The sequence below is a fragment of the Elephantulus edwardii genome, unplaced genomic scaffold (assembly GCF_000299155.1).
Source record: "Elephantulus edwardii isolate Elephantulus edwardi_28Jun2011 unplaced genomic scaffold, EleEdw1.0 scaffold00067, whole genome shotgun sequence".
NCBI lineage: Eukaryota > Metazoa > Chordata > Mammalia > Macroscelidea > Macroscelididae > Elephantulus > Elephantulus edwardii.
This window is the reverse complement of record NW_006399817.1, coordinates 15,831,465-15,857,621: the sequence shown is the minus strand read 5'-3', so window position 1 is coordinate 15,857,621 and position 26,157 is coordinate 15,831,465. Positions and strand designations below refer to the sequence as shown.

At 37.0% G+C, this 26,157-nt stretch overlaps 1 protein-coding gene across 2 annotated transcripts in view; it reads right to left on the bottom strand.

Moving 5' to 3' along the window:
• Positions 1–23,901, bottom strand: part of AEBP2 (AE binding protein 2) — a 106,380-nt gene extending 82,479 nt beyond the window's left edge. For both annotated transcript variants that reach the window (XM_006888446.1, XM_006888447.1), the window contains exon 1: positions 23,232–23,901. In XM_006888446.1, the coding sequence (XP_006888508.1) occupies positions 23,232–23,881 (650 nt within the window). In that variant the 5' untranslated portion in view covers positions 23,882–23,901. The remainder of the gene's footprint in view (positions 1–23,231) is intronic.
• Between the last annotated feature and the right edge of the window lie 2,256 nt (positions 23,902–26,157).

Genomic DNA, 26,157 nt, shown 5'->3' with positions numbered 1-26,157 from the left:
CAACAGCATTTGACAACATAAAGAGAAACAAAGTTCTGATCCATGCTACAACATGAATGAGCCCTGAAAACACTCTGCTGAGCAAAATAAAATCAGATCTAAAATGACAAATCCTACTTACATTAAATACTTAAATAAATTCATAGAAACAGTTGATTAGTGGTAAAAATAAATAAAAGCAGCTGTGCATTCTACTGGGATAAACTGTTTACTAGGTTAAATGACTATGTGTCCTTTATGGCAATATGAGAATCTAACTATGAGGGAACTGCTAGAAGTCCAAATTTCTAGATTTACAGAAGGAAGTAAAAGAAATTATCTAACATGTAAAACATTTCTGGCATGGCTTTTCTTTCCTTATTACTAATTTTTAACATCTTTAAGAAAATGTTTATTAGTTGTAATTAGAAACAGGAATGGGAATATGGAGAATGACTAATTAAGTATTGTGTTTCTATTTGTATGAATTTTTAATGCAAATAATTACTTTAAAAAGATGTGTTTTTGTTTGGAGAGATAAACATTTCAAAATGGATAGCTGTACAATACAGTGAATACTAACAGAAAAGTCAAGGGGCTTTGCACAAGTTTGATGGAGAGAGAGGTGAAAAGGAGGACATCACAACTGGCAGGATTAAAAGAGCTTTATAACACTGACCAAAACCATAAGACCTGAAAGTCAAAAGGCCTGCAAAGCACACTTGAGAAGCTGTCCTCACTAAAGGACTGCATCCTGTTTCTAATCTGAATTGCAGCCTATTAATTTCCCTAACAAACTCTAAAGTCAACAAGCCACAAAAGGAAGCCCTACGTTCTCTTCAACAAAACATCCGAAAATGAATTCTCATCTGTCAGAATATATCCTGGATTTAATGGCAAGTAGAAAAGAGAAGTTTCCAGCATTTGCATACCACAAAGTGTTTTTGGATGCAATTGCTAATGTCTTGAGAAAAGGTACATTTACACAGATGCCTCTACCTCCTCCACAAACTGAGAGGCTGCGAGCACTTCCAGGTGTACAGGGCATGCCAAGGCCATGCTGCCCAACACGGCAACTGAGATGGACCTCAATTTCTCCTGTGTCAAGTTGAGTGGTTTTCGCTACTCTCTTTCTGGAACTCAGGGATGCTGATCTAGTCTGCAGGACAAACCCTATGGATATTCACTATATTGGGGGGCAAGAAGCACAAGAACTTGACCTTGGTCCCTAATTTAAGAGAAGATTAATTTCTGTGTGAAGCTGGGCTTTCTGAAACTTATTTCTCAGAAATTACAGAAACCACCAACTACTTCTACAAGGACCCAAAGCAGCAAAAGATCAATGATCTTTTCCAGAAGTCCTCTTAGGGAGGCAGAAGCAATAAGGAGCTCTTAAAGACAATGAAGGAACCTGGGTGGCCTTATGGTAAAAAGCTACAATCCCAAAGGCAAGCAGCTCAAATCAACTAGGTGTTCCATGGGAGAAAGATAAACAATTTCCTCTTAGGCGATTTACTGCTTGCTGTAGGATATGAGCTGGTTCTGACTCAACACACAGTAACAGCAAAGGCAAGAGGTAAATGAGTTGTAATCAACTCGACAGCACTTAATAAGAGGCAATGGAAATCTTTTAACCCAGAAGTGCTTCAGGAACATCTGGAAGTGTTCCCAGACATGGGAGACACTCTGAACAATAGCACACTCACTGTGCAATGAAGAAAAGGAAATGGAATTTTTTGTAACTGGGGCAGCTTTACCTCTCCCTATTAAGGTCAAAAAAACTTCCAAAAGTCATACAAATCACTAAAGTCAAGTAAGGTCTTTGATTGTGTGTTTTTTTTTTTAAAAAAGGAGAATTTCTTATAAATATGTCACTAATTATAAAGGCTGTGTAACCCTAGTGTTCCCATTACCTTAACCTAGACCTCTACATATATATAAATTATGTCTATGATCATACACTTGATGATTAAATAAAAAAATCCCTTCCTGGACTCATAACTCTCGCCTTCAGAGCAAACTAGGTATACAGTAACAAAGTAAAATGTCAACATAAAAACATACTAAAGTTTTAGTGCTTAAATTTTAGGTTCTGGCCAGTTTTCTATTTTTTTTAAAAAAAAATTGTGTGTGTGTGTGTGTGTGTGTGTGTGTACTGTCAAATCGGATCTGACTGGTACAGGAGGAGATTTTCCTTCCTTCCCCAGCAGAGCATCTGGTGGATTTGAACCGCTTACCTCCACGAATGCAATGCAGCCTCTTGCCACTAAGCCACCAGTGCGCCCTCACTTTTCTATTTATGATATGAAGACAAATACGATCATTACATAACAATGTCTTCCAAATAAAATTTCCATACTAAAAGTCTCTTTTACAACTGTTTGTCATTAAAACTGTGACATGGAGATTGCAAGATAAATTGTCTATATCTGCCTATCAGATTTCTAAAATTATGCAGCCAAAAACCACATATGGATGCTAAAACTAACACAGACTTTGTCATCCAGGGGAGCTCTGGTGGCCTAGTGGCAAGAAGCTGTACTGCAATCCCAGAGATACGAAGTTGGAATCCATCAGATGCTCTGCCGGAAAAGGAGGGGCAATCTCCTCCTGTACCTGTTGGATCTGATTTGACGGTACAGGCATACACAAAATAATAAAAAAATTAAAAAAAAAGACTTTGTCAGCCACAATCCCCCACATCAAATTTATACTATTCTAAAACTGTTCTTATTCATTTTATAAATTAATGTTAAATGTTTTAACTTTTAAAACAAAGTCTAATAAAATGTTATCAGAATTGCATGTGAAAAATTCATTGGGAAAATATTTCCTAACATTCTCAAAATCTGCAAATTTTTTAAAATATTAATCAGACATCAAAATTACCAATTAATTCCTAATGAAAAGGAGAAAATACAGCAAAATTTTAAATTCTCACAGAAGTCAGACTCTCTGGAGCCATGCAACCTAGAATAACCCCCAAAACTACAGACCTTGAGTAGTATTTATCTTTTAACCAAATAGCCTCTGAAATTCTTAGAACTAAACAATACTTTAGCTTAATCAGTAACAAATGTCAGCACTGAATATTGCATTTTTTTGTTGCTGAAATTTCTAATGGGGCTCTGCAGGCCGAAGCAGTTCCTCTCTGAGGCAGTCTGAAACCAGCAGCAGCAGCTCTGCAGGGAATATATGGAAAACATCACTTGTGATTTACAGCTTTAGAAACTGAGTCAGAATCAATTTGACAACAAGGTATATATATACTAAGAGTGCTGAAGTTTTTACTGCAATTTGAGTTAAAGTTTACAGAGTAAATTAGTTTTCTGTTCAACAATACATTTTGTCTGACAGTGGTTGCAATCCCCTCAATGAAAAAGCATTTTTCCGACTTTCTCCCTTGGCTCCTAGTTTCCATACACCCTTCTCCTTTCCTGTCTCTTTCTGCCTTCTCAGTTTTGTCTCTAGACAAATACTGTCCTCTTGGTCTTGTATAGTTAAAAGGACCACAGATACACTGCTCCAGGTCTGATGGCTATCTAAAAGTCACATTCTCAGGTGCTTCATCAATCTCTATCAGAACAGTAATTCTGGTCTTTTCTGATGATTTTTAATTTTGGTCTACATTTTTTCTCTTTCTCTCGTCATTTTTCTTTGGACATTGTGTTCCTTGAACATCTAACTATATGAGATCAATTGACAACAGCTCCTCAAAGATTAGACAAGAGCCATAAAAGATATTTAATCTGTTAACAGGTGAGGAATAACACAGAAAAAGGTGAGAATGGCTGCATAACTCAAAGTAATCAATGTGACTGAACTGCACATATACATGTAACTATTAGTGTATGTTTTGTTGTATATATTTTCAACAAAAATAAAAATAATAAACTCTAAATTATCAACTACTATGGAATAGAAAAATCATTTTTACCTTAAGTTTTAAAACTAAGAAAATACTTTCTGAACAGTAGTAAATTCTTACTTGTTGGAATGGGAAAGGCTAAATTATGTGTTAAGTTAGCACAACCTGACCGAGGCATTAAGGGCTAATTTTGAGAAATGCTATATAACATACACAATGTTGCAACAACACTAAATACAACCAAAACCATATTATGGTATGGATGTGTACAGAAAGGTGCATCCAAATATGCATGAATCTATAGGCACATCATGTATTTTTGTGTTCTGTGTGTACATTTATATCTCTGCATATATAACAAACCAAAAACAGTTACAGAAGCTTCCAAGTCTATCTAAGCAATTCCCAAGGCTGGTTTACTGAGTTAGAAGACTTAGAACCATAATTTCAGGAAACAATTTAATCAGTCATCATAATACAGTTCAAAAGATAATGTTCTACATTCTGCTTTGGTAAGTGGTAGCCAGGCTTACGAGCAGCCTAAAGATGTCTCTTATGAGACAAAACTGAATGAAGGCAACCAAAGAATAAAACAAATCCTCAAGACTAGGAGCCCACACAAACCACACAGCCTCTTCTAAACTGAGAAAAGACAAACTAAGATGGTCCCTGACTACTACTTTTGAAGATTCTGACCAGAAACACAAGGTCTCAGACAAAATGAGGGGGGAAAAACGGAACCAAATGCTAATTCTTAAAGAACGCCACACATACTAATAAAAAACAATGTAATATTTAAAAAAGTATGATTAAGAAATCTAACAAATGTCTTAGGATGTAAAAGCTAAGATATATTTTATCTGAGATTTCACATAGAACAAATTAATTCTGACCCAACAGGGCAGAACTGCCCCATTGCTACCAAAGCTGCAAATCTTAAGAAGCAGATTTCTTTATCGTTCTCAAAGATGCTGGTGTGTTTGAAAAACAAATTCTTAAATCATTAGCTGAATGTCACCAGAGATCCCTGAGATTTTTAACTAAGAAGGTTTCTAATTTGCTCCTAACTCAAACGCAGTCATGAGTTAGGCTAGTTTCAAGTTAGGCTAGTTTCAAGCCCACTAGCTGCTCCATGAAAGATGAATAATCCTCTGAAAATCTGCTGGAGGATCGGCTATGAGTCAGTTCCAATCCAACAGTACATAACAATAACTATTTCTAATAGGCAAAGGCGATTGTATCTTTTAACAACTCGGTTCAAAATTGATACCGTAATTGCTTTAAAGCATACCCCATCCTCTTAAATTTTCAAGAATGGAGTATTTTCTATATGCAATGAAGAAAGTGGCCTGAGAAAAATCAGGGGAAAGAGACATCCACTGGGAACATTTAAGAAAGAGTCAGAGTGAGAATTTTAAATTTAGTTTAACTCTGTAACTGGTAAATAAACTTTGGATAGAAGTTTTTCAAAGTATATAAAATTATAGATATAACATTACAACTATACACATAGCATTCATCTCTAATCTGGTAACAAGGTAAATAAACTATTATTTGACTAACAGCTGATGTTTCATCTATAATAAAATTGCCACTTACTAGAAAAATTATATTATCTTCCCTATTTTATAACCAAAATTATAAATACAGGAAAATAAATAATTCATTTAAGATCTTGTGTATTGAAAAGGCTGAAGTCACGGATGTGATATTTTATAGCTTTGACAGCAAAAACTCTTTACTTGAATTTTCCTATTTCCACTAGTTGGAATTAAGTTCTTTGCTGCTTATCTCTCTTTTTTGGTCAGAAACAACTCAGAGCTGACCCTCCAGCAGGTTTTCAGGAGTTAAAAATTACAAAAAAGAGACTGCTTAGCTTTTTCCTGCTGGGCAGCTGGTGGATTCAATTACACTGTTGGTGTTAGGTGATAAAAAATTTGGTTCCACCTCGCCTTTCTTTCTCTCTAGTAACTATTTTACGAAATTATGCCACAAAGCTTATTCTGTTTAAATCTGACTTTCTATTCTGTAAGCCAATATTTACTATTTATTTTATATCCTACACTGTTGGGGTTTTTGAGTGTGTGCTTGTATTTTTTTTTTTTAAAGATAATATATCCTCTCACTATTACCATATAAAAGTGACACTCCTCCCTCCATCAAGAAGTGAGGTCCATGGACCTTCCTTTGATCTCAGCAGACTTACGACTAACACAAATGTAAAACCATCAGCTTCCAAAGCTAGGTCAAAAGAAGTGATACAGTTTTCACCTGGCTCTTTCCCTTACAGTGAACTACTTAGTATCGAACTACACATAAGACTTGTGGTTTCCCTTGAAGTACACATGCTGAAAAGATTCTGTGAGCAGAGTACAGAGAGTTAGAGAGACAACCAAGGAACGCCCTGCTGCTCCATCCACAAGCCGTTTGGTGTCTTCCCAGCCAAATGGTAACATGAGAGAGCAAACTTTCTGACTACTCTAGTCTCTAGCCTTTAGGTAAGTCTTAGTGACACCAAGTGGGGGGGGAAAGGGCTTGATCCTGCAGAGCTCAATCCAAACAAATTCATGAGCCAAACAAATGTTTTAAAACCATCAAGTGTTAGGATACATCATAAAAGTGCAAGAGTGTTTAATATGAATTAATCCTATGGGTTGTTATGTTACTGTGTAGCATAGAGTCAGAACCGACCCATAGCTGACCCTCTGGTGAGATTTCAAAGGCAATAAATCCCATGGGAAAAGAATGTCCATCTTTCTCGTCACAGAGCAGCTGGTGAATATGAACTATGTATGTGTCTTTGGGTTGGCACCATAGCTCCTTAACCATTGGCTACCCGAGCAATGTAGTGCAATACAACATAAAGTGCACAAAAAATGAATGACAGCATTTAATCTAGTGTCCATAATTCATAAGTTCTTTAATTTTACGCATTCACATCATCCAAACAATAAAAAAATACATTAACTTACATTTGATTCAAGCTAGTTTCATTTTAAAAAGTTCAGTCATAGTCAATCATTCACATTCTACATAAACACGATTTGCTCCAAATTCAACACTATCATAGATATGAAACCTAACAATCGCAATATAAAATCCAATTCTGAATATTCCAAGTGCCAACAAGTAGTCAGTTTACTTTTTATTTCTCAAGTTATAAAACTGGCCTTAAGCATGATTAAGGAACTTAAATCACATCCAATTTCCTTGGTTTTGCTTAATGACCCTGCAGTGGGACTTTAGAACTTTAAAAAAAAAAAAAAAAAAAAAACTGCAAAAGACAAGTATTTTACTATGAATGTTCAAGTCAAATTTCCTGAAGGCCTTTCCTATTGCACCTTTGTTGATCCAGGCACAGGATCTTATGAGAAAGAGTTTACACATTTTCAGTTATTTAACACCACAAGTTTTTCAGTAGTTTGGCAATATTATTCTGGGTCAACAAAATAATTTCCTGAATTAAAAAGCTGGGTATTCTTTCTAAGATGGTCTTTGACAAGCTGTTTGCATTTATTAATCAGGTGATTTGGACTGTGAATTCCTATGAACTTCCCATTTAAAGTGTTCACTAACACAGCAATTTATTGCCTTACTGATTTGTTGTTGCTGTTCGGTGCTATCAAGTACACTAAGACTCAGTTTTGCATGTAAAAAAAAAGCTCATGATTTTAGAGACAAATTTAAGTAGGGTTTCAAAAGCAAGTAAAACAGATTTGCCATGCTTAATAAAAAAACTGAAAATCCACTAGAAATCTACAGTCAAAACTTAGCTATTATTAGTATCACTATCATTATAAGTTATCATTATAAGTTACTATCATTATAATTTAATAAACTGAAACAGATTTTTCTAAACGGGAAAAATAGTCTCTATCTCCACAATTATTTATCTGAATAAAGACAAAAGGTCTTTTCCCCAAGACCTAACAGTATTCACTAAATTGGCCAAAAGGGACTTCACGTAATAATGATGAAATAAGACTATGAAAAACAAGCAGTCTGCATTCTTACATCACTAAAATGTACTATGCATATTAGTTTAAATGCTTCTCATCCTTAGTTTATGGCCCTTTAAAATTATTCTTCCCACATTTTCCACCCATTTTAAGAGATCATCAAGCAATTATCTTCAAAAAGAGTGTAATAAACATTTTCGTTCTACATAATTACACCATGAGAATGTACACTTTATCTTCCAAAAAAAATATTTTCAGCGTAACTGTCTATACACAAAAATGGCCCATTATTCAAAAAACCCAACAACTGCCATGAAGGACAATATCCACTGTTAGAGTGAAACAATCAGAGTTTGAAGAGTATTTTTAAAAATTGTTAAAAATATAACATCTTTTTCCTTATGAGTGGCTAGTGGGTTTCAACAGCTGACCTTTTAATTGGGAGCTCAACTCGTAACTACCACCACCAGGGTAGATGACTAATTTCCAAAATTAATATAAATCATTAAAAGCTCTATTATGGACAAAGAATCAGTTACATGCTACTAATAAATCCCTGAAGATATTTGAGGGGGGAAAAAAACCAAACAAAACTCTATTATGAATACTTTCAGAATTTTAACAAGTATTTTTTAAAAAGTGTAACAATATTTTTTTGTATTTCGAAATAAACTAGTAGTAACTTTTTCACAGAAAAAGCTAATGCTCTTCTACATTTCAGAATTTTCTCTATCTCATTATATACTTCACCTTTCTAGATAATCAAAATATAGCTGAAAGTAAGATAGTGCAAGTCAGGGATTTGAAATTACAGATATTAAAGACATAAAATGCCAATAAAATTACTAGTAATTCTCATTATTACTGAATAACCTACAAAATATAAAGTAACTTATATAGTAATAAATTCAGAAATCATCTAGGCCAATAAGTCTAATTCTTCCCTTATCACAAAAAATAAAACCTCAAAAGACATGGAAAGACTTCCCAGAGAAAGATATTCTTCATGTGTCTGTTGGCCACCCAATAGACACATGAAGAAATGCTCAAAATCATTGGCAATAAGAGATAAAAATCAAAACCACAATGAGATATAATCTCACCCCAGTAGCAGTGGCGCTATTTGGTGACAGCTGCAATAATTAATTGTTGGAGAGAATGTGGAGAGATTGCAACTCTCATCCACTTGGTGGGATTGTAAAATAGTACAACCACTCTTGAAGGAAGTTTGGTGTTTCCTCAAAAAAGCAGAACATAGAAATGTCATATGAACCTACAACCAGGAGAGAACAAAATAGTTGAATGAAACTGTTCAAGAACCAAATCCCTACGCACATTAAAAAACTTCAAGAGGGTAAAATGGAAAATCACAGACTAGGAAAAAATTTTGGTAATGACCTATCTGTTAAGGGACTCATATCTAAAATTCATAGAATACTCCAGCACCTCAACAAGAAAAAGCTAAATAACCCAGTAACAAAACGGGCTCAGGATATGAATACAGACTTCACGAAAGACAATATGTGGAAGGCAAACAAACACATGAAGAAATGTTCAAAATCCCTAGCTATCAGAGAGATGCAAATAAAACTAAGAGATATCATTTCACCCTCACTAATAATAACAGCAAAGTTCAACAGAGCTGCAAAAAATAATTGCTGGAGAGGCTGTGGAGAGACTGGAACCCTTATTCACTTCTGGAGGGAGTGCAAAATGGTGCAACCATTAGTAAAGCGATTTGGCTCTTTCTCAAAGAGTTGGAAATAGAAGTACCATTTGATCCTGTAATGCAACTACAAGGAATATACCCTAAACAAAACAGAACCGCCCGTTATATATGAATGGATGAACAAATAGATGATAATGGGCATATATCCAAAGAGATATATGCACATCCATGTTTATTGCTGTGTTACTTACAACAGCAAAGAGATGAAAGCAACTCAAGTGCCCATCAACAAATGAATGAACAGAAAAACGATGGTATAATCCTACAATGGAATACTATGCAGCACTGTAAGACAATACTCTTAAAACACTATACAACATAGGAGACCCTGGAGGACATCATGGTGAGTGAAATTTCTCAGTCACGAAAGGACAAATACACCACTGTTATAAAGCAGGTCTGACATGGAGGGTTGGGAGGAGAATAGGATATGGGTAAACAGATAATGACCACTGCACTAGAACAGATGAAGGAAAAAACTGTTCAAAAGGAATATATGATCACGTATTATCAGTACAACAGCAGCCCAGAATAAGAGGTATATCACTGCAAAGAGGACTAGGAAGAGGTAAGTAACTGTGCAACAATTTTTTTTTAAGTAAACGGGTGCCATTTTGACCTTCTCTGCCAGGGTCACTTGGCGTCCCTCTCAAACCCTGCAATAAAGGCCTGTTTGTTTCTTGGGGCAGGGGGGTAAACGGGGGGGAGCAGAAAGGGGGTAAAATGTGCAACAATGAAAGTATGAAAATCTAACTTCTCTGTAAACTTCTGTTAAAATCACAATTAAAAATCAGTAAAACCAGGGGAGGAAAAAAAAATAAATGTCCTATGATCCAGCTATTCCACTGCTAAGAATATACTCCAAGGAAAACAGATCTGAGACACAAAATAAGATTTGTACACTGATGTTCATAGCAGCATTACTCAGAATAAACATGGGAACAGCCTAAATGTCCATCAACAAATGAGTGGACAGAGAAATTGTGGTATATTCACATAGTGGAATAATATGCAGCACTCAGGAGGAATTACTTTGAAAAATGCTACATAACACAGGACAAGCTGGAGAGGAATATGCTTAGTGAACTAACTCAATCTCATAAGAACAAATACTGCAAAAGCGCATAGTAGGATGTATATAAAGCTGAAAAGAGGGAAGGGAAAGGGGGAGAGATGAAGTTAAGGAGGGGAGGAAAAAATTTTAAAAATGTGTATGCATAATTAGAAAGATAATCAAGTTGCTTTGTAAATTTTCATGAAAATGACAAAAATAAATAGAAGAGAATGATGGTATATTCACACTATGCAGTATTTACAAAGCACTGAAAAACAATAAACTTGTGAAACACTACACAACATGGATGAGTCCAGAGGAAATTATGCTAAGTGAAATAAGAAAAAAAAAGGACAAGCACTGTATAAAAAAAGTTATTAAAACTAGGAAAATGGTTAAATATGGAGAAAATCAATGCAGTATGGTTTTGGGGTGTGGTGGGAGGGGTAATGGAGGAAATAACTATATAGACAATGAATACTTCATTGGAATAGATAAAGGAGCCCACAAGAAGGAATGAATGGATGATCACACATTGTATATACTGTAATTAACAGTGTGGAACCAGATATATATGGGATTGATTGACCTAAGGGAAAAAAGCTATGGAAAGATTTACACACAAATAGAAACAATCATAGAGAAACAACAGGGATAGGAGGAGAGCAGAGATTCGGAGACAGTGAGTAGAGGAAGGGAAGGCAGGGCAAGGTACAGTAAGGATGTGATCAGACTCTATTAAATTGCAGTGATTAATTATAATTAATGTTATAAACAAGACATATGTGAATGAGTGAAAACCTGTAAAAAATTCTTTTTTAAAATTGGGGGAAATAAAGCAAGCCCATAAATAGGAAAAAAAACTCTCAGTACAAGTTATTCTCCATTTAAAAAAAATCAGCATGACCCTGGAGTAAACTCTTTAAACCTTGACCAAAACCTTTCCCTTAAGTTTGCTTTTTAGCAAGCTGACTCAAAAAATAAACTCAATTGAGACAAAATCGTCAGCCATTACTCTAAACTACAGATTAAAGGTTAGGGGAGCAGTGAAACTATGTTAGTGAGACGAACAACTAAAATGAAAATGTTAATGCCGTGTAAAGAATGCAGTTAATATCTCACAAATACTACACAGAGCCACTACTGTAAAGCGGGATGTATACTGCACTGAAACAGATGAGGCAGAGTACTGTTTCGGAGGAATATATGATTAGGTATTATCGTCAAGACAAGGGTCCAGAATGAAACCTGCATAGTGGAGTGGACTAGGGAGGGACTGTATAACAATGAAAGAATTTTTTTTATCTTGTCAAAGAGAAAAGTGAACTGGGGGGAGGGGTAGGCAGGGAGGAAGTGTGCAACAATGAATGAATGGAAATTTAAAAAAAAATAAAAAGAATATGCATAATTGCCTCAAAAAATTTAATACCACTGAAGACCATGTGTATAAATCTTTCTCATATACAATCCTTCACATTCTCATCTAGTTGCATGTACCTCACAAAAAATATACTAAGATAATTTTAAAATTTTTAAGAAGTGTAAAACCTATTGGATGAAAATTAAAATAGGTACTAGATAGGTAATAGGTAATAGAGACAAATTAAACTCCCTTCAACACTGTTACTCAAGTAGGTACTTGTCTTAAGTAAAGCATGTCTAGAGTAAAGACTGTTCACTACTCACAAGCTATAATTTTGGGCAAATTATAATTTGAGTTTTCTCACCTCATTAGGTTGTTGTTGTGAGAATTCAATGAATTTAACATCCTCTAATCCTTTCTATAAGATCAAGCTTCAGATTATTTTTCTTTCATAACTGTAGATATATTAATTCATACACACATTATATTGAGTACATTTTAACAATGGCCTTACTCCCTACATCCTGTTTCCAAAGCAAATGCAAACCTTTATTTAAACTGACCGTTTAAAGGAGTGCATTTCCCCCTGGTCTCATAGGTCACCTTTATGTTGTTGCTAGGTTCCCTTTAGTTAAGAACAACTCAGAAAAATCCTATGACTTACTGTGATGGGAGAGTCTGCTGTTAGAGACCTCTTCAAAGTACTGAAGAGCAATGGTGTCATTCTAGAAACTAAGGTATGCTTGATACATGCCATGGTCTTTGCAATCATTTGCTGTGCATCAGAGAGCTAGACAATGACTAGGGAGGATAGAAGGAGAATTGACACCTTTGAGCTGTGGTGTTGGAGAAGAGTACTGAATAAACCACGGACTGCTAAAAAAATGAACAGGTTCATAGAGAGAATTAAACCAGGCTGCTCCTTGGAGACAAGGATTCTGAAGCTTGCAAGCAGCCATTTAAGGTGCAACTACTGGTCTATTTCCAGAAGAAAGAAGTATGACGAAAAGCAAAGATACACTGAAACAATTAATCTAAAGGGCAAATGGACCATGCAAAATTGAACTTCCACAATCCTGAGACCTAGATGGTGCCCAGATACCAAAACTGGCCATGGTAAAAGGGAGTGCAATAAAATATCTAATACAAAATGGGGGGAAAGATAAGAGTAATAGTCTTAATAGAAACTACTGTAACCCACAAGATTATAGCCCTTAGCTACCCTTACTGTCTGAGAAAAAATACTCATCTTCATGGCTCAACTTTCAGCCAAATGGGCCTATAAGGTGACAGACCAATCCTATTAGATCAAAACAACAAATGCCCAAGGATAAAACCCTGAAAGGCAGCAAAAGGTGGTCTCAAGTTATTGATAAAAAGGGAAGACTGTGGGTACTGTAATTATTATAAAACAAGACGTGTATGGATTGTTTAAAAAAAAATCTATGGAAACTTTCACTCAAATCATCATTAAAAAATAAAGAAAAAAGGAACAAAGCAAACAGGCTAAATACAGATGCTTTCTCCCAAAATAAGCAAATACACAGAGGCAAAAGTTTGATAGCTACCAGGCTAGAGTCTTGTTACTTATAAAGTGCTGAATTTGTCTGAGGTGATAAAAAGGTTTTGGAAATGGATAAAGGTGATGAACGCACAACATAGTGAACGTAAGAATGTCAATAAATTGTACATTTAAAAATAGTAAGAAATAACAAATAATCTGAAAATCTGTAAACAGATTAATTCTCTTTTGTTCATGCAGCCACATTAATTACAAGGAAAAGAAAGAAATATACATCAAGTTCTTCACATGTGGTTAAATTTGACCAATTACTGAGTTACAGAACCTTAATAATTTAGTGTGAGACTGATGAATGTACAAAGATAAATAAGCCCTGATCTTTAATTTTAAGAATGCTGCAGCCTGGAGAAGAGTGTATTTTAATAAACATGGAAAATAGGAAATAGAAGTATGGTGATTTTCAAATACAGAACATAACAAAAGTACTGGTGAAAGTTCAGATAGAGTTATGCCAAAGGAACATATTTAAAGGACAGAATATGTATCTGTGTGTGCTGACTTTTATTCAGAGTAATTAACTGAAAAAAAAAACAGTAACATTCTATGTGAGTTCCAAATTCTTTTTAGTCACAAGTTCTCATTTTAAAGAAAATCAGTGATGTTCAAGGAAACACAGTAATCTGTCAACGTTTCCACAGGCAGAATCTAATAAAGTAATGCCTAAAATATTACTTACACATAAGAGAGGATTCTTCCCACCACATTGCTGTGTGAGAAACAAAAGGATGAATGATTATGTATTAAACATAGAGCACAGCTCCACAGGCTCTTTACATATGGCATGTGACTTAATACTAACTAAAATAATTTATAAACCCATATCCTTCTCACTTAAAGGTCTATGCTCTTCCAATACTCAATGATCTTAAATTTTGCTATTCTAGGATTGTGTTAGGGGAAAAAAATTAAGGTAAAGCTACTGTTGTTGTTGTTGTTATTGCTGTTGACTGCTGTCAAGCACGACTCATAGCATACCTATGAAAAATAGGCCTGAAACCTTTCTAGAGCTATCATTATTTATCAAAGTTCACAGAGTTTCCAGGGGGATGTTGCGTAGGAAGTGGATGTCACTTATTTCCAAAACAGTTAAGTATTTAGGAAGAAACTTTGGACTAAAAAAGTAACATCTTTTTCTTACAGACTAAGGAAATTAGCCTTTCTTTCCAAGTATCCCAAGCATTATGACTTTTTTTCCTAACCTAAACTCCTTTTGGAGTATACTAGCTGAGGTCTCTACTTCACACGTATACTACTGCTACTAATTGGTCTCCCAGCTCCCTAACTTTACCTTTGCCACAGGATTAATTTTTTTTAACATGTTTCATCATTCATCCAAAATGTTTACTCTAAAATTTGTCTAACACTTTGCCAGACATTGCGGATAGATCAAGATTAACACCGTTCTCATTCTTAGACAGCATACAATTTAAAAAGAGCAACGAACAGTAAATTAGCCAAACTCTGATAAAAAAAGGAAGAATTATATCTAACAAAGAAATCAAGGCGAGTTTGCTTAAGAAAATGTTCATTGTGAGGCCCATACATGACTAGTACTCACAAAGAAAAAAACAGGAAAAAAGGCAAGAATACATGATTTACAAATCTACACTAAAAAAGATATGCACACTGGTGGTGACATAACTGGCCTCGCACTGTCCATTAATTCCTGTTACCTAATTCCAAATTAGGTCCTCTGACATATGCACAAAGTCTCCTGAATGTGTCAAGCTCATTCCTGTATTTCAATTAGGCTTTCTAGAAACAAGTTCTCATTCACCTTACACTAAAATCATACCTACTTTTCTTATCAATACTTTATATTCATTAACAACTATACAATATACTTCAGTTATATTTCAATGCACTGTATCACAGGCAATTTATAGAAGAAATTGTAGTTTTCTTCTTAATCTCTTCAAAAATTAAACAAAAGGTAAAGTGTAAATGACATTTTGTGTCACTAAACTGTGCAGTGCTAGTCACCAGTAATTGCTCAGTAAGTTGTAGTTTTCAAAACATCCAAATCATTTTTCTCATCTCTTATCACTTTCCACTTTTTTCCGACAGCCAATATAAGCGCAAACTATTAGTTTTAAAATTAATTCAACATGTTGTTAGATCACTGCAAATCCATTACCATTACTGGGAAATATGCTGCAAAGTTTTTATTAACAATGGATCAACAATTTCATCTGCACACTAAACAGTATTAAAAAAGAATTACAAGGTTTAGTCAAACCGTAATAGATATATATGGTCAATAAAATTTATCAAAGTGCATTTTTAAATGAAGTATTTTTACAGGTCTCTGCAGCACTTATTAGTAAATAGTCATCACATATAACAATTGGTTTGTGTCTTTTGGAGTCCCTGGGTAGCCCACAGTTAAATTACTTGACAACCAGTGGAAATGATAACAATTTGGACTCACACTGAAGTGTCTCCAAAGACAACCCTGGTAGTCTGCTTCTGAAAGGTCACAGCCTCTAAAATCCTATGGAGCAGAGCTCTACTATGATACACATGTTACCCTGAGTTAGAATCAAATTGTTGTCAACACCACACTACTTTCTAGCAATCCGCATCTTATACTATTTAATTAACAAGACCAGCTCACCATGAACCAAATCCAAACCCTCGCCGTTTAGTTGATTCTGACTCATGGCAATGCTTCATTAGGTCTCCAAAGCTATCTATCTTAAGAGGAGCAGGCTGCTTTATCATAGATTTGTTGTTGTTCTTGTTGATTGCCATCGAGTCAAGCATGACTCAAACAACCCGATGAACAGAAGGCCTGAAACCTTTCTGTAACTATCGACATTTATCAAAGTTCACAGAGTTTCCGGAGGAATACTGTTTAGGAAATGGATGCCACTCCTGCTTCCAAACATAGAGTGATTAGTGGATTCAAACCACTACCTTTAAATTTGGATTAGTAGTCCAACTCGAAACACACTATGCCACCAGGTTTCCTGCTAGCTATTATCATTGTATTTGTATGGTTTTAAATTATTTAATGGGTCTTACCAGAGTGTAACCACCAATTAAAAGCACCTTTTCTAAATATTTCCACTTGTGTATTATAAAGAATAAATACTGGAGACTACAACGTTATGATTAACAATTCAGGACACAGTGCTAATCAATTGTAACTGTTAGAGGCCTAGTGTGTAAGCAATCAATACTACATTTATAAATTTAACCATTTTAATTGGCAAAATTAAGTGAGAAACTGGCCTTAAAACTTACCAAATATAATGATCCAACCAATGGCATCAATTCTTGGCTCTGAGTTTTGTTTGCTAATTATCAGCAAATGTATTGAAATTAATCACTGACTTTCTGACTAAGTGATCACATAGATAGGACAAAGCGAGATGATCTTCTAGTGTTTCCAAAGTATCTTTGAAGGAACATATTTTATCATCTTTTTTCCTTCAGAGCAGCTGGTGAGTCACTAGCCACAGTACTGCCAGGGCTTGTCAAGATTATAGAAAAGACAATTACTATTACATCAATATCCATGAAGCTCTCTTTCTGTGCTGGCTCTCCATATAAAGTCTTCATTATTTATATAAGTTTTGTTAACATGTCAATTTAATACTAGTAATTAATTATCTAGTGTGTTAAGTTCTACAGAGATCCAAGTAAGAGAAATTGTCTTTGCCCTAAAAAAAAAAAAAAAAAAAGTACAACAGGAAAGAGGAAGCAAGTATGTTATTTGGATATACAAATAAATGGGATACTTCAGAATACCTCCCATAATCTTTTAACAGAAATCATTTTATTCTGGTCTTAGAATACTTAGGTAATACTTAACCCTGATTTTTTTTTAACCCTGCTTTTCAGCTCAGGAACTAAGATTCAAAGATGCTGCTTAAGAACACAATTTAGGCAGCAAGGCTAAGATATCTTTGTGTTTTTGCTCCAGAGTATAAACTCTGTACCCCTAATGATGTTCTATTGCCTTCAGTACAGAAGAGTATCTTTTAAACAAAATAATAGTATATACAGATTAAAATGGAAAATGACATTAAAACCAAGATACATTGTGGCATTCTGCTGTGCTCTGAAGAGTTGTCTGTCCACAAAAATTTGACACAATGGCACAGTGGCAAGAAGCAATTCCAAGGGCACACCGTTTGAGGCCACCAGCTGCTCTGCAGGAGAAGGATGGATGATCTCCTCCATGCGATTATCTTCCTCTGAAAACTCACTGGAAAGTCAGCTATGGGTCGATTCAGACTCTACAGTATCATGATTCTTTTCAATCACTTGCTATGCATCTGAAAACAGGCCAATTAATAAAAGAAATGATGCCTTTACGTTGTAGAATTGGAGAAAAGTACTGAATATCCTATCTTCTGCCAAGAGAATACACCTGTCTCAGAAAAGGTGCAACCAGAGTGCTCCCTGGAGGCAAAGTTGACAAAGCCTCACTTCACATACGGTGGAGATGTTGCCAGGAGAGGTTATTTATTGGAAAGGTGGAGGGTCACTAAAAGGGAGCATGACTTGCAGCAAGATGGACTGATACAGTGACTTCAGCAATAGACTTAAGTGAGATGATAAGAATGGCACAGGACACGTCAGGATTCTAATGTGTTATTCAGAAGGACACTGGGAGCTGTACTCAACTCAAAGGCACCTGGCAACAATAACATCATGTATCACACAATATCAATAAGTACTTTTTATCTGCTCAATATATACAAAAAGGAAGCATATTTAAATCTTACCTTCTCTTTTGAAACACTCACTACAGGATAAACCAACTGCCATACAATGATGACACACAAAAAGCCCTAGAGAAATATCCATTGGGTGAGTAACTGAGACCACCTGCAAAGAGCCATTATCAGTGAACCATCTTGGATTTTTTTTTTAATTTTCTACTAGTTTATTTACAAAATTCGAATACACTTGGATTTTTAACTTCAGCTTCATTTAAGCCTTCAGATGACAGAGTCTAACATCCTCATTGCAGCCTCCATTAGACCATGAGCCAAAACTACCATGTCTTTTCCACCATGCTATCTCTCAGAAACTTTGTAAGATAATACGGCTTTTTAAAGACTGTATCCTTTTGGAGAAATGTGCCATATAACAATTACTAAAGACAAAGTAGGACATCTTTCATAGTACCTTAGAATTGACATTTTATGCAAGCAGCTACAGCAAAATCTTGGAATTAAAATTAGAATAACAATATATAAGATGGACAGAATGAGAATCATTTTATATTTCTCCTATAATTGTACCCACTAAAGTGTTCTGTACATAGTAAGCACCTTGTTTGGCAGTGAACTTATAAGATCTCTCTGATGACCTAATTAATAAAGTAGCCTTGGTGTTTAAGGGGGCTCCGGTGGCTTAGTGTTAAGGAGTTTTGCTGTCAACCTAAACGTAGACAGTTTGAATTCACCTTCCCTGGAGAAAGATGAGCAATCTCCTTCTGTACAAATTGACTGCCTCTGAAAATCCACTAAAGGGTCAGTTATGCATCAGTTCTGACTTGATGATAAACAACAATGACATCTCCTAAAAGTAAAGTAGACCCTAGAGTCTCTCCAAATAATTCTGAAACCTGTAATTTTACTATATTGTTGCATTCTTTTTAGTAGAGCCCTTTCGTAACAGAGCATTACAATGCGGTTTCAATCAAAACTGAACCTGGGAAAAGCTGTTTTTCTCTTGAATTTAATCAAAATTATACAGTAGCTAAAAGAGGGAGCTGAGAGACAATGAAGGGTTGCTGCAGAGTAACTAGTATAATAAATTCTGTAATGAAGTATATGTACATTACTTCAAATAAAATAACTTTACTGCCTCAATCATAAAGAGCCTTAATATATTTGAATAATAAGCTCAAGATGCGGTCTTCGAGTAACAATTTGTGTTAAGTTTAACCTCTATATGAGAAAAGGAACTTCCCAATTTTATTACTAGGGAACAATAACTCCTTCAGTTTCAAAGCAACCTTATTTATATCTTCAAGTTCCAAACCAAAGGGCTATGAGTTCTTGTTGTTGTTGCTTTGTACCAGTGTCGGAAGGGACCCATAGCTGACTCTCTGGCAAGTTTTCAGAGGCAGATAATTACACAAGGGGAGATTACCCATCCTTCTCCCATAAAGCAGCTGGCAGCCTCAAACCACATGCCTCCAGGATTGCAGTGTAGCTGCTTGCCACTAGGCCACCAGAGCTCTCTAGGAGTTCTTAACATACACATAAAGTAAAAAGTTTTGATGACCATAAATTTACTGTAAGCCAATGGCCACTTCCTCAAAATACACATTTTACTCAACATCTGGATGTATCCACTGTTAAAAGTGACTTTAGCTTTTACAAACATAAGACTTGCAGTTACAGGAAAAAAAGAAATGTCATTTTAAAGTATTGTTGCTGATAAGGTCAATCCCACACATAGTGACACCATGTGTGAGAGATCTGATCCATAAGGTTTTCAAGAACTTCCAGAAGCCAATCATGAGACTGGTCTTCCACAATGTCTATGAGTAGATGACTGTTTACCCCAACTGTGCCACTCAGGAACTCTTTGCCTTATAAGAGAGACAAATAACTACAAAAATGGAAACTCTTTTTACCAACTTATTTATATGTATAAAAAAAGGTGTTATGTTGGTCTGGATCCTAAAAAGTTGTGCTGCTATCCTAAAGGCCAGCTTTGCATCAAATTCACCAAGCACTCCACAGAAAAAAGATGGTCAGTCTCTTTTGATTAAGATTTATAACCTAAACATCCAATGGTGGGAGTGTCACTAGGTCTCAGAATCAACTTAAAAGCAGTATGTATACATTAAAAAAAAAAAAAACAAACCCACAACTGAACATATTCTGATGATAACCTGAAGATAATCTGCATAATGTGATTCAACAGCTAGAACAAATTAGTAAATTAAATACATCTATTTAAGATAGTTTTAAATAACTTTCTCTTGGGGAAAAGTAATTTTTCCCCCACCAAATGTCATTTAACACTCACTTTTCATATATAACACTTCTAATCATATGCCTATAAATGACAAATAAAAGCCACCAAAACACAGAAAGTCTTCTCTTACTATCATAATCTCTGAATAATTCTTTTTGGAAAAGAATTAAAATATTTCAGCAAGTCCTACTGCATTTCTATGACATATGGGCTAATTTCAAGGTGATTAAAATCTGAATAGGCTCTCTAATAGAGTCTCTTTGGTATGTGCTACTGAGTGGCATGTAACCAACTCATAGCTGAACCTTCAGGGGATTTTCAGAGGCTGTTTCTCCTACGAGGGAAAGAGACTGCCCATCTCTCTCCAAAGAAGCAGCTGATAGATTTGAACTGTGCCTTTGGGATAACAGCACAACTCAACACTACTAAGAATCAGAATTCCTTAATAGAACTTAAAGTTCTGCCTACGTTAGCATCAAAGAAAACTAAGTGCCATTGAGTTGATTTTAACTCACAGGGGCCTCTATGACCAAGTAGACATGTCCCTCAAGGTTTTCAACACTAAATCTTTAGGGAAACAGATTACGACAGTTTTATCCCATAAAGTGGCTGACCGGTTCTAACCAACATTTGATTAGCAGCTCTAATCACTGTGCCAGTAGGAGCACTCACATTGTGACAGCAATTCCTAAAAGCAAAGCCTTCCTATCATGACATTATAAAGTCTGCATAAAATTGATGTCATTTACAAGATAATCTGTAGGTATTAGAAATCTTTTCCAAAACCTTGAGGGGCATCTTTCAGAGACATCCAACAAGGAGGAACATCATTATTTATATTATCAAGACCATAAACCAGTTTCATTAGTAATGGTATAGTTTTCAAGACAAATGGTAAATCTATTATGCTGAAATAGTATGCTAAAAGGATTAGCACATTTTGCCATCTCAAAGTTTAAGCATTCTTTATTTATGCTTAAGTTTTAACCTTAAGTGGATTTATGATCCCAAAAACCTACTCTCTGAAGTATGATGTAAAAATTAATTATTCAAATGAATATCAAATGAAACCAAGCCCTCAACCTCTGAAACATTACCTGATCAATGATTCATTGTCTTCAAAAAAGATGTAATGGAAGCATATAAAACACAAAAAGGAAAAAACTACCCTAATATGCAATCTGTTGCTTAAGGTCTATTTTTACAACTCTTGTAAAGTGGAAACAGCAGAGGATTTGCATACTTTTGTTCAGATCCAGCGCCACCACTTCCAAACTACAGTTCTAATAAAGCATTTAACTTGCTTCTTCAGTTAAATATAACGACAATATTTCAATTTCCCCAGTTACGAGAAGTCAGATATTCAGGTGATTCTGAGATTTCAACCATGTAGTGCCATGAAAGAGAAAGTGAGTGTGAATATGTGAGTGTGTGCACATATTTAAAATACTAGCAACCTTCTAAATGCTAACTATGGAACCACCATCAACTTTCAAATATCTGGTACTACCAATGGAGGGAAAAATAAAATGATTGACTGCACACGCTTCATTGCACAGTTCACAGTAATTCTTCATTTTCTTCAAGTTCTTTTTATTCCTGTCTAGGCCTGTAGTTTCTAAACATTTCTAAAAATTGTACAGCCTTACTCTTTGCAATATTAAAGAGAAACTAAAATGTTCCTCTTACTACCATCAGAGTTCCTGCAGAACTTAAGTATACTTAAAACTTTTAAATACAAACTTGATTTTTACAGAGTATAGAAGATGGTCAATATAAGTGCTAATATACCTTAAATTTTGTGTAAGATAGAGATTTGGTTCTTTTAAAAGAGTGAAATTTTTTAAAAAATTACCTAAAAATACAGTTTTCTAAAGGGATCAAAACTAATGAGTGTTAACAACTGAAACATAAATTATTTCCTATCACTCTCCACATTAGTCCTTAATAAACTTCTCCAATACATGACTTTAAATATAGTCATCTAAAAACTTGACTCATTCTGAAGTATTACTACAAAGATTTTTAAAGTCACCTTAACATACGGTGCCTTGAAGACTAGTTTACTACAAGTCTTAGACTCAGAAAAGTTATTTAAAAAAACACCAAATCATTACTCTTTTCTAAGTGATTTGATCACAAAATAGGAAAGATTATTAAAAATCGCGCTGGGGATTCTATTAATGATTACAAATAGGGAATTAAGACAGCACTGAGTAAATTTAAATCAGTGTTGTTTTACGTAGAGAAAAGTGAGAGCTGGGGTCTCCTTCCTGGACAAGGAAGGAACGTTAAATCCAAGCGAGACCAGCCATGTTGAAAAACACTTGTCAATAATAGTTCTGACAAGTGTTCACGAACACGGCTGCATGAAGCTAACCTTGTGTACCGAGGTGAACAGCCATCAAGGCCTCTTTCTGCTCCACCAAATCTGGGCCTGCCTTGGGGATTCTTTCGGAGTTGGAGCTGTCCTTAGGTCCTTGAGGAGTGCCAAGCCGAGGGGAAAGAGGGCGGGGAAAGGAGAGTTAGGGGATGAAGGGAAATGGTTTGAGAGTTGGAAGCCGCTATCCACGGCGAGAGGGGCGCGGCGGCGAACCATTACCAACTAAGAGCCCGGAGGAGGGGCCAAGGATTCAGAGAGCAGGGGGCATCGCTGCAGAAAGTCTCCTTGCACCCCTGTGAGGGGTCCGAGAGTGCAAGAACAGGGGCGAGAAGAGAACGGGTAACGCTTCAGTGCACTGACCTGTCCTCCGAGTCCATGCGGCTCAGGGGCTCCCCATCCGACGACATCTCCAAGCTGCCTCGGCGGCCTCCGGAGGTCGCGCTGCTTCCGCCTCCCCCGGTCCCGTAGCCCTCGTCCCCGCCGCTCGAGACTACGCTGCTGCTGCTGCTGCCGCCCCCGCCGCCGCCCTGGCTGCCCCGAGGTCCCTTGGGCTCCTCCAGGCCCTCCTTGCCGTCCCCATCCCCGCTGCTGCTGCTGGCGGCGCCGGGGCTCAGCGAGCGCGTCTCATCGCTGCTGCTCCCGCCGCTGCTGCCCACCAGGCTCTCGGCGCTACTCTCTTCCTCGCCGCCACCGCTGCTGCTGCTCTCGTCCTCCTCCTCGTCCTCGTCCTCCTCCTCATCTTCCCCGGCCTGGCTGGCGCTCTCGGGGCTAGGCTCCGACATCGTCTCCGCCTCGCCGCCCCCCCCCCCCCCGCCGCCGCCCCCGCCAACGCCGCCGTTCAGCAACAGCGCCGCCACAGCCTCGGCCTCCGCCTCCTCTTCTTCCTCTTCCTCCTCTTCCTCAGGAGGCTCAGCCCGGCCCCGTGCCACCGGGCCGGGGCTGCCGGAGGGCAGAGGGCTCAGGCGGGAGAGCTCCTCCAGGTCGGCCATGTCGGTGATAGCGGCGGCCATGGCGGCGCCTACTCCAGCACCTCCTCCCCGCCGCCGCCGCCTCCTCTTTCGACTCTCGCTCCCTCGCCCCCTCCCAAACGACCAAAACTCCGCCGACGCCGCTGCAGAGCAGGAGGAGGGCCCGCGAGCTGCGTCAGCCTGCACACGCGCTACGGAACCCGCGCGGGGACAGGCGCGCGACTGCGCGCACTCACGCGGAGACAGCTGCGCGCCTGCGCGGCAGCACGCGGTGGCACCTCCCCTGGCCTCCGATCCCGCGTCCCCGTCCCCACCCCCGCCCCCGCCTGGACCTGGCCAACTGCTGGGAGTTTCCTCGGGACCTTCCCACGTTCTCCAGGGCAGCGCAGCGCTCGGGACGCTCCGAGCGCTGGCGGGAGACTTTTACCGACCCTCCGAGTTCTCACAATAAAGTCATGCATTCTGGAGCTGTTTGGAAATTGCTCACAGTGTATACGCTCTGAACAAGGATAGAGCAAGCCTTAGGAGAGTTTGGCTGAGCTGGTTAAAATAAGCAAAAATCACCCAATGCAAGGTACTAAATCAATGTCCGCAGCGTAAAGTCCCATATTTTAATCAAACTATTTGAATAATGTTAATGATAATTATAGAAACCCTCCTGGAGAAGTGGTGAACTACTGCGCTGCTAAAGCTAACGTCTGAGCTCTACAAGAGATTATATGGCAATTGACTCCCTAAATAAATAAATACAATCTTGGAAACCCCATGGGACATATCTTTTCCCCCTATGAGGCTGAATTGTGATGGTGAGTTCAGAGAATTTATCCTGTTCGGGATATTTCTCCCTTAGGTTCAGGGTCTTCAAACTTAAGGTTATGAACCCTGTAAAAAAATTGTATAAAGCTATGTACATTCTTAAACAGTTTTAAGGTGGCGTGTACCTGTTTTCCAGGGTATAATAAATATTTCATAGTTCACGTTTTTAAAAAGTAGTCAGTGGACTTCAAATACCATAGGGATTTAATATCCGGCAATTCACCTTTTAAAATTCAGTCTCTTTCACACGAGGATAATTTCAATCCTTCCTTGATCCTCTGGAACTTATTTTTGTATCCCACAACCACTCTAGAATTATATCTCTAATAATATCTCACATTTGGAGTAATTTAATCATTATCACACTTGCTAATAGCAAAACTGCATATATAAACTGAAGTATAAGGGTAAATTTCAAATTGCTTATGATGGTAAAACAACCCACTGCCAGGGAGGAGTCTATTCCAACTTCTTGAGATCCTCCAGCTAGTTTCTGAAACCGTTAATCTTAACAAGAATAGACTACCTCATCTTTCTTCCCTATTAAAGATAGAACCTTTGAAAAACTTCAGTTTAGAATGACCAGAGTAAATATATTTAATTTTTTTGTAAATAAATATGAAACAAAAGTAAACTTTTAGTGGAAGTACATCTTACGATAGGAATTTGAATGATTCTCTTTCAGTTATTTTATTAGTAGGTAAGTTTTGTTTGGTTGTTTTGAGGTTTTGTGGGTTTTTTTTTTACATTTTATGTTTAATATGAAGGCAGTGGTAAACAGCTTGGAAGGTTTGTCTACAGCTTTGAGTTCTTGTATAAATGGGTTCTTCAATGGCAGGGGGGGAAAAATGAACCCTTTTCTTACCAATCAAAAAGAGATGATAAATGAAAAAAGCAGTTAAATGTCACATGATTGGGGAGAAGGTCCAGCTCTGAAGCTCTCACTCAAAATTCACAGTTGTTGAATCCATTCCAGTTTACAGTTACCCTATTTCCCCATTGGATTGTCTCAGCAAGAGTAGATCACCTCTTCTTTCTCTCTGGAATTAGTTGATAGGTTTGAACCACAGATTTTCCCATTGGTAGCCTGACTCTTAACCTCTTATGCCACCAGGGCTCCTGTTAACCTCTAGAAGATAAAAGAACAGTAACAAAACAGATCTAATGTTCAATAATGGATTACCTAATATAAAAAGAAACAATAAGAAAGACAAAAAATAAGACCTAGATAAAAATTTAAAATGTTTGTAAATCAAAAGACTTGACCCAAAAAAAGCTAAAAGAGAAACTATTGTCTCAGAGAATGCTTTCAGAAACCAATAACTCAGACTTCCAGTCTTCATAGACTTCCAGCTAGAGATGACTCATAGCTGACCCTCCAGTGGATTCTCAGATGCTATAAAGCACATGCAAGAAGATTATCCTATTTCTCCTCTGGAGCAGCTGGTGGATTAAAACTGCCTGCCTTTAACCTGGCAGCACTCAGACCTCCCTCATAGATA